The 9,579-nt window shown below is 36.0% G+C and overlaps 2 protein-coding genes across 2 annotated transcripts; one reads left to right on the forward strand and one right to left on the reverse strand.

Annotated features, from left to right (window-relative positions):
• The first annotated feature begins 707 nt into the window (after window positions 1-707).
• Window positions 708-2,479, forward strand: LOC141653001 (F-box protein CPR1-like). Its single transcript, XM_074460649.1, has one exon. It carries the CDS (start codon window positions 742-744, stop codon window positions 2,116-2,118), a length of 1,377 nt encoding a protein of 458 aa, XP_074316750.1. The 5' UTR covers window positions 708-741; the 3' UTR covers window positions 2,119-2,479.
• Window positions 2,480-2,804: 325 nt separating this feature from the next.
• On the reverse strand, window positions 2,805-4,300 carry LOC141651089 (uncharacterized). The gene is made up of 2 exons (XM_074458813.1): window positions 3,942-4,300; window positions 2,805-3,329 (listed from the first exon to the last, which is right to left on the reverse strand). The coding sequence occupies exons 1-2, from the start codon at window positions 4,245-4,247 to the stop codon at window positions 2,805-2,807; spliced, it is 831 nt and encodes a 276-aa protein (XP_074314914.1). The 5' UTR covers window positions 4,248-4,300.
• Between the last annotated feature and the right edge of the window lie 5,279 nt (window positions 4,301-9,579).

A 9,579-nucleotide genomic window follows, 5' to 3' on the forward strand; every position in this document is an offset into this window, starting at 1 on the left:
CCCTAGGCATCCTTCTTATATACTCCGTATGTCTTATCTGGATCGGGCAAATGGGTAAATTGATTCAGTTTCGGATAAAAGTGAAAGATAAAACCTACAAGAATTTGTTAACCTTAAAAAACCAGGCCGGTTCCACAAGTAAGCTTGTCACATTTTCAATTGGTATTCTTTTTGCTTTTTAATTTGTAGGTTGGCCGGTTGACCCGCCTATTGAATCTGGCCTAATCAACCCGCAAAATATATAATAACGATTATAAACAAGACATTTTGACAAAGCCGGCGTCTAACCCGCCTGTTCCAAACCCACGCTAGTCCATGAGCTCATACAAAAACCTAACATAATCGTAAAACAAGCAAGGAACCCTAAATCCTTGGTGATCAAGGAAAAAAAAACAATATAAAAATCAAGGAAAAATTTACAAAAGGGAATACTAACCTGCCTGTTCCAAATTAAACCCGTACTAATCCTTGGGCCACAAATTTCTACTTTATATTATCCCGGCCCAAGCGTATTTGATCACCTCTAATTTGTATAATGAGCTCATACAAAACCCTAACATAGAAACCCTAAATCCTAAAGGCCAATTGGATAACATTTGATAGGAAGATCATATAAAATCTTAAAATAAGGAAACTGTTTTCCTAAATACTCATTACTTCCTTGGTGATCAAGGAACAAAAACTGTATAAAATCAAAGCTAAAACCTAGAAAACCAAAGCAATAACAATTAACAAATAACAATGTCAATGCTAAAAATAAGAGGAAGAAAAAAGAATGGTAAAAAAAGACGAAATAAAACAAATAAAACAAAGAAAATTCTTCAATTACCATACCTTCCTCAAAATGTCATGGAAGAAATATTCCATAGATTGCCATACAAAGCCATGGTACGTTTCCGCTTAGTCTGCAAGACATGGAATTCCATAACATCGTCACCAATATTCATGGATGATCATTACAATCGTCTCTCGGTCGAAGGTACCCATTTAATCTTGTTGCATCTTAAGAGAGGCAGGGAATTTAATTTCTATAGGGTAAGTCATAGTAGTAATGTAGTAGATGATTTATCGTCATCGTCTACCGCGGTCCCTTTAGAAGATTATAAAACATGGGGTATGTCCAAATATACCTTACCAAGGTTAATCGGGTCGTATAATGGTATAGTTGCGGTGTCGTGTCAGGATGATAAGTTGGTATTATGGAACCCTATAACGGGTCAACACACGTCCGTTAAAATGAGTGTTTATGACCTTCATAGCGATTTTAATAGCTTTAATCCACGGCTTTTATTTGGGTTGTGTTACGATAGTAATACCGATGAGTATAATGTTGTGGTCGGGTCAGACTATCAAAGCCCGCCTGTGACACCCTCAAACTATGACTACGATGACCTAGATTATGAAAGCATACCGGTTTTCCTATATAGTTTCAAGGATGGCAGTGAAAGGGTGCTTCGCTCGGCTTTGTCGAGGCGGCTACTAGACAGAAAGTTATTCATTGGAGAATCCGGGAAGGTTATTCGTGGCATACCACATTGGGTAGTCCAATTTTATGATTTTGGTGATGATTCGGGTGTGGAAACCGAAATTCTTTATTTCGATTTGAAAGAAGAGAAATTTAATCAAATGGCACGACCCGATTGTGGTGTTGATAAAACGATGCTCGGGTTGGCGGCTATGGATGGAGAAAATCAACTTGGTTGTGTTTTACATGATGTTGCTAATACAAGTTTAGAGGTGTGGGTAATGAAGGAGTATGGGAATGTAGAAACATGGACTAATTTGTTTATAATTCCTTATGAGAATGTGAGTGTTAATGTTGGAGGAACTTTAAGGTATATGGATGTCTTGGGATTTATGCCAAGTGGTGAATTATTGCTTTATTTGAATGATGAAAAATTGTGGGGGTATAATGTTGAAAAAGGCAATTCTAGGGAAGTTAAATTGCAAGATGGCATTGAATTTAGTTTTGTAATTACATTTCAACCTAAGTTTATTTCACCACCTAAGTCAACAAAAGAACCATCAGATAAGACACAAAATGAAATACGTGGCAGCTCGAGTGAAGAAGAGACCGAAAATGAAACAAACGACTTATCGAGCGAAGATTACCGATAAAAGCTCAACCGAAGAAGAAATAAAACTCAGTGGCACCCTAGTTTTGTTTAGGATATAAACTTGAGATTTAGGAACCTCTACTCTTAGTTTTCATTATTATTTTCACGTTAATTAAGTTTTTACTCCATTATATATGCTTGAATGTGGCTAATAATCATGGATATGTAAGGTATATGGATACTTGCATGTCATGAGATTTAGTTCGTCAATTGAGGTATGTGTGATGAAGGAGTATGGCAACTCGGAATCGTGGACTAATTTGTTCACAATTCCTTATTTGAACGTGACTGTTAATCGTACAGTGGTCAGGTTTATGGATATCATTGGATTTATGCCTAATGGCGAGTTATTGCTTTATGTGAGTGAATGGTAGACGATTATGGATTTATGACGTTCTAAAAGGAAATTGTCGGGCAATTGAGTTCGAACACTTTGAGTTTGATTTGGTGATCACACATCAGCCTAAGCTGATTTCTCCACCCGAGCGCTCAAAACACTTTAATATAGAAGACGAAGATGAAGTCGCTGGTGACACATACTATTAGCAGAGGGTGCATATTACAGAATCATGAAAAATGCATACATTTATGATTCGGCTACTAAAACTCGAAAAATGTTGTTGATCTACAAACTTCAGTATCAATCTAAAAGAGAGTAGAGTGTTTGTTAACTAGGACGAAAGACGATCAGAAAAAATCATCGGAAATAGGTACTAATCTGACGAGTTTCAATTTCAGTATGGCATGATTCCATTGAACTTGATTCCAATTGATTCTTTTTTTCTCAGCACTCCAGTAAGATACGTCGTACCCGGGCCAACAACTACTGGGGTCCACCTTCTCCTCAACAAGATCATCCTCTTCCCTGTCTATCGACTTCCACACCTCATGGATCCGATTAGCAAGAGTGGTCCATGAGGGGCAATCATCGATAGGGACCTCTTCAATTAACACCCCTATCGACTCGTCTGTTTCATTCAAGTATTTCCTGATTTCCACTGTTACATCGACCGGCTCGTCCTCTCCATCCTCCGGGCCCTTCCCCTTATCTCCTCCCGATCCTTCTCCCCGTCTTTCCTCGTCTTTCTTTCTGTCTTTGACTTCTTCGATTTTTTGTTTACTTTTTCCCTTCGCTTGAGGGAGAGGCACATGTCCGAATTTTCGTTTACCTTTTCCCATCCCTAAAACCTCGCCGTGCGCAACAATACCACCCTACAAATTCAGAAAACACGTTCGTCAAGGATTCGATTAGACTTTAGAGGTATTAAATCAAGAACCAAAAGTTTTACTGGTTCGCTTATTAGAGGTTTACATATTAATTCCCGTATTTGAAGTACTTCGTAATTACTTGACAGTCGACAGTCGACACAGCGAGAGATTTTATCATAATATAACGGAATTCTACACTTGAAGGCAACACCGTATTAGATATTTCTAATCGAGTTTTCGTATCAATAACCTCAAGAAATTAGATATAACGGAATTTTACACCTGAAGGCAACACCGTATCAGATATTTCTAATCGAGTTTTCATATTAATAACCTCAAGAAATTAGATATAACGGAATTTTACACTTGAAGGCAACACCGTATCAGATATTTCTAATCGAGTTTTGAGTATGTATACCGATTCAGAATTAATCATTTGTCGTAGCAATTTTTCATATCAATAACCTCAAGAAATTAGATATACGTGACATTACTAATAAATACACGAATGTGCGAAACTTGTATGAACGAAATAAATTGAGAGCCAAAAGTTCGTAAAATGACAACTGAAAAACCGAAAAAGAAAAACCTCAGAAGATAAAAGTTGCGACATACATGAATAGAGAAAATGGCGTTGAGGATGAAGGGGAGGGCAGTATGTAAGCTGGAAAGTCCAAGAACCAGGTTGAGAAGCATTCGACCCCACCAGTTAGCTGCTCCGACACTAGCTGAGACCGAGATGGGCTTAAAAAACCCGAACTCAAGAGGAGAGTTTTTGACGGTAGTGGAAATTGGGTGTAGGAGGGTGGCGGGGAAATGGATGCCGGTGGTTGTTGCGGTGGTGAGTTTTGGGGTGGTGTTGATGGCGGTGATGGTGAGAAAGAGAGAGATAATGATGAAGATGGTGGAAGCCATCGCCATGGAAGAGAATTGTAAGGTTTCTTGGATTTGGGATGGTGGTTAGTTGGTTAGTTATTTTCTGTTACTCTGCTATGGAATATAATTAACGACTTTTGTTTATGTTAGGGGTGGTTATTTATACTTTTTTATTCCAACATTTGTGTGCCTCTTTCAAAATTAACTTCCGACAAATTATATAATTAATACTCGGTAAATATCCATATAATTACTAGTTGCTCTTTTATAGACGGGTTTAAGTTAATCATGTTTCATATTTTTTTTCCATTCGTTATCCTTTTCATAAAAAAAAGAGAAGTAAAAATTCTCTCTCTTTTCTTTTCTCTTTTCATACTGAATAATCAAATTGATCCAAATTCTCCAATGAAGAATCTTAATTCACTCATCAAATAAGTTAATATTCGATTTTGTTGGACAAATTACGTGAACTATTGTTTCTATTGACTCAATTAAATGTATGTGTGTTGAAGTAAGAATTTGGATCATCTAATTCCGTTCAATTTCTACTACAGTATTTGTTTACAGAGTAGGTCTTCTGAGAGACGGTCTCTTAATAAGTTTTATTGAGAGACCATTGTATAATTTTAAGAAAATGGGCTACTAAAGGCAATAAAATAGGTACAAATCATGATTAATGATAAAATGGGTACATTTATTATGTAAATAGGTACGAAATTACTATGTCACGATTAACAATAAAAAGGGTACGAAATACAAATAAAAGGGTACGAAAGATTGGTCTCTCAATAACTTAGTGAGAGACCGTCTCTCCTAAGTTTTAGTGTTGTTTACAATTTACTTCCAATTTTGATAATTTTAGTTTCACGGCAGTAGTATTTTGCCATTAGAACTCTGTCGTCATTAGTTTTGATTTGATTTTGTGCAATTTTTTCGATTTTTTTACAATTTTTTTCAATTGTGATAAATTTAGTTTTACGGCAGTAGTATTTTGCGATTAGAACTTTGTTAATGATTAGTTTTGAATTTATTGTGCAGTTTCTTGGATTTCTTACAACTTTTTCTTCAATTTTGATAATGCTCTCGTCACTGCCGATTACTGCCGATTACTATGCAGCCTGGGAATCCACAAATGCTCTCGTCACTTTATGGATTTTTAATACGGTTGCACCCTCGGTACGCAGGCAGATCTCGCTTTGACCAGAGGCTAAGCAAGTATGGGAGGACATTAAAAATAGGTTCTGCCAAACCACTGAAGCACGTGTATATCAACTTCAGGCGGAGTTGCTGGCCTGTCGACAAGGTCCGACAGAGACATTAATGGACTACTACGAGAGAATGACGACAATCTGGGACGCAATCATAGAGCACGATCATGGCCATTCCCTTTTGCTTCTCTAAATTTCATGTAGAATGTGAATTGACCTGTACAGTACAATTGCATAACAGACTATTCTATAGATAGGCAAGCAACGTAAAAACATTCAAGAGGAATAATGATCAACTCAATAGTACAGTACAATTATTTTCATGATCAACTCAATAGTGGCAGAAAAACCCCCGATCTTATTACTGTAAAAGCCGCTTCCTAAAGTAGGAAAATTTCAGATAACCACCTTGGCTAACTTCTTATTGTAATGAAGGCCAATGTATGACCTAGCCAATTTATGGTACACAATATACTCTTCAACAGCTAGTTTGCAAATTTCAACCATAAGACCTTATTCTCTGTATGTGTTCTTAAATTCAACTTACTTGACAAATACTAAATACAGATGATAGACCTGTACTACTAAATCTGAAAGGTTCTTCACCCCAAACTGTACACAAGATCCCGAAAATAGTACAAATTGCAGGTTTATATCAGAAAATCGCAGCAATGATAAGTAACGAACGAGTAAACTAAACTCAATATAAGTGACGAACAACCTGCCCATACATAACATGACTGCCACCAGTGTTCTCAAATTTAATCACATCGACTGACATCTACAAGTAAATAAATAAATCACATCTAACAAATTGGCAATTACTCTGTAAAATGGAAGTAGGACCGACCAAATTCGTAACTCAATTAATTACGGGGTTAATGGGTTGATCTTACACGGGCCATCTCATATAACTATTGCAAAGATGCGTTCTTAGCTTCTTACAGCAACAGACGGCAAAAGATTGAAGCTAGCAACAATTTGGATAGCAGGAAAACAAAAGGCACTGCCCTTGGTATATATTTGCGAAACCCAAGGAATGCTTGGATGATGACTCCATTGGGTTCTAATAATATGAACATAATACATATAAGAAAATAATCTAGCAACATTCTTGAAGTTGTGCAACATATCTTATGTTTAAAAAAAAATATTGGACAAAAAACTTTAAAATTAATAAAAGGCGCAAAAACCTGGCTGATAGGCAAAAGCAGCAGCAGCATCATAGAATCATAGAATAAATAATAAAAGGGGCCTGAGATGATAACTTAGGCTTAAGGTTTCCAGCTACAAACACATAATTAAAGGCATCCGGGGTGATAACTTAATTGTCTTAGAAATTACAGCATAGAGTCGAAAGCAAACATCCGATTACAACACAAATAAACCAGGACTAAACCAACAAAATCCCATGTATGTATTGTCAACTTGAAAACAAAGTAGCTGAATAAAACCGGAAAAGAGCTGCTGCTTCTCAGTACTCAGTATCAATCTCTCTCTGGATTTCAGACCAAAGCAGAGAATACAGCCGGTCATCAAATATGGAGGCGGCAGTAAGGTAACCCATCTGATCATGAGTAAATCGAGAGACAACCTTTCCATCCTTACCAAATGCAACAACTGTATCGCCAATCGTCTCAGCCCATAGAGGATCATTACTCATAAATATATAGTCTATGACAGATTTCCATTTTCCTTGGGGCAATACTTTGATTCCCAATGTTTCCAGCAAGTCAGGTGAATCACACATCAAGGGAACGGTATAAAGTAGGGAGTCGGGAAAAAGCTTCTGAATATTGGGAAACTCACGTTTCACGACGCTGTAGGAGTCATTATAGTCAACAGCAGAGTCTGGGTTAAGAATGTAAAGGATGACATTCTTACTGCGAATATCCAACATTGGGACATCCCCAAGCAAAGACTCAAGGGTTCTTGATCTAAGGCGAGACAAGACACACCACTATGGGCTTTATGGTACACACCACTAGCTGTTGAAGAGTATATTGTGTACCAGAAGGATCGATGGCGAGACAAGACACACCACTATGGGGAAGAGAATCGAATATGGGGGGACAGGAGTTGGTGGTGTAATCAGAAGAGGGAATTGTAAGGCAGTTAAAAGATAAGGATTTAAAGAAGTCGTAAAAAGGAGGGGGACAAGAAGGGAAATCAGAGTCTAAAAGGAGGACGAATTCGACAAGATGAAGAGAAAATTGGAGTGATAATTCAGAGTATAAGGCTTCAAGGGATTGGCAAATAACTTCACTAGGAGTAGTAAAGCCGCAGACGAGGACGTATTTTCCGTAAAGATTAGAAATAGGAACAATTGCTCCTCCATCACCTTTGGAGGGGACCAGAAAATCCAGATCACCATCCCTGGATAGGATGGTTTTGACATCAACCAATTCGCCTATCTTGAATTCTTGCCATTTCTTCTCCTCCCTCAACCAACTTATCGTCGGCAAATCATTCAGAGTCAGCATCGCTAAGACAATAATACAGAGATCAAGCTGCAAAACTCAGGACGATTTGTAATCGGAATCCTAAATCCAATTGCTAAATACCTAATTACTCTTCTCAATATGACTTATAGTCGGCAGGACATTCAAATAGGGTTGTCCTAGTTTGAAATCATAGTTACGGAATTTTTTCAGTTTTTGTCGAAAATTTTGTCGTAAATGTAGTTTTTTTTGTTCACATCGGAAGAATTTCACTCATTTCTAAGGTTTATAAGTGTTGTTTCTCTTTGTAATTTAAGTTTATGAATTGGGCTTATTAACTATAACTAGTTTTGTTACCCGTGAAAATCGCGTGTTATCTCTAGGAAAATTAAAAATTTAGATAGTTGATTTTTTTGTGAATATCAAATGAAATCGGAATTTATTTCATCATTGATACATATTCATATTCTTTAATTTTGATCATCATCTAATAAAAATTCTATAATTTTAGAATTTGATTATGTACGAATTAGAAAACTTTAAAACCAAATTGAAATATTGAAGTTGTTAGTTATATAAAAAGTGAATTTACCTGTGGGAGTGTGAGGTATGCATGACATCAAGAGTTAGCCGCTAACCATACGACTTCACCACAAGGTTTTCCTTTCGTACCGCCTACAAAACAAAAGTACAACAAAAAACAATACACAAATTAGTAATTCGTCATTCCAAATTCAAGTTAAAGAAAATATGCAAATTTTTACCACCCCAAATGATTGTTTTGGAGGAAAACAAATGAGACGGTCTTAAATAGGAGAGGCTAAATAATGCTAATTTGGAAGTTAAATAATGTACACTAAAATTAGTGTTTAAATGACATAAATATTAATTAGGAAAAAAACAAAAGCATTCAAAGGGTTGTATATAATGGGTTGCTTTATATAATCTTTATGGTGGTAGGAATTATTGCAAAATTAGTATGAGGGTTAAATGGAGTAACGGTTAGGCTAGGGTAGGGAATTAGAAGAGACTTATGAGAAAATTCGACGATGCCTTTAAGAAAATCAATTATCGTGGGTTGAACTTAAATAATGGTTGAATATAAAATGCCATAACTTTACGTTTAAGAATATTATTAAGCTACTCATTTGTTTTTCTTTTCAAGTTTGTGTAATTTTAAATAAATAAATAAATGTATAACTTTTATGAGCTATATTACTATGAAAAATGTTAATCGATTCATCACTAACCTTTTTTTTATTGTAAAATGGGAATTTTAGTTGTAAATTAAGAAATTTTGATGTGAATTTTGGTAAGTTACATCTCTTTTTTTTTTTAGAATTTTTTAATTCAACCATGAAATATAGTTTGTAATTTGAAAGTTCATGAGTAACAGTTATTAAATGGAGGATTAGTGAATGGAAATTATTGTAGGTTTAATAGCCATTATAAACTATTGATTCCCGTCTTTTAATTTGCCTTTTCATTTATTTTTGAGTTATGAGTATTATTAAATAAGATAATTCATTAGTGAGGAACTCAAGTGTAATACTCCGGTTTTATGAGTCATAGGGTACTCTATCGAGTGGGGTTTACTCTGTCGAGTAAGTTTGGTATTACGCAAAATAATAGTCTACCTTATGGGTACTCGATCGAGTAAGTGTGACACTCGATCGAGTAAGGGTCACTCGATCGAGTAAGTGACTTACTCGATCGAGTAAGTCGGTT

This window comes from Silene latifolia, chromosome 4 (genome assembly GCF_048544455.1).
Source record: "Silene latifolia isolate original U9 population chromosome 4, ASM4854445v1, whole genome shotgun sequence".
NCBI lineage: Eukaryota > Viridiplantae > Streptophyta > Magnoliopsida > Caryophyllales > Caryophyllaceae > Silene > Silene latifolia.

Bases quoted from the DNA above. Each gene is read 5' to 3' on its own strand.
- LOC141653001 (XM_074460649.1), top strand. From the start codon at position 742: ATGTCAATGCTAAAAATAAGAGGAAGAAAAAAGAATGGTAAAAAAAGA.
- LOC141651089 (XM_074458813.1), bottom strand. From the start codon at position 4,247: ATGGCGATGGCTTCCACCATCTTCATCATTATCTCTCTCTTTCTCACC. The intron at 3,330-3,941 runs GTATGTCGCAAC...CTGAATTTGTAG, and splicing joins ACGCCATTTTCTCTATTCAT to GGTGGTATTGTTGCGCACGG.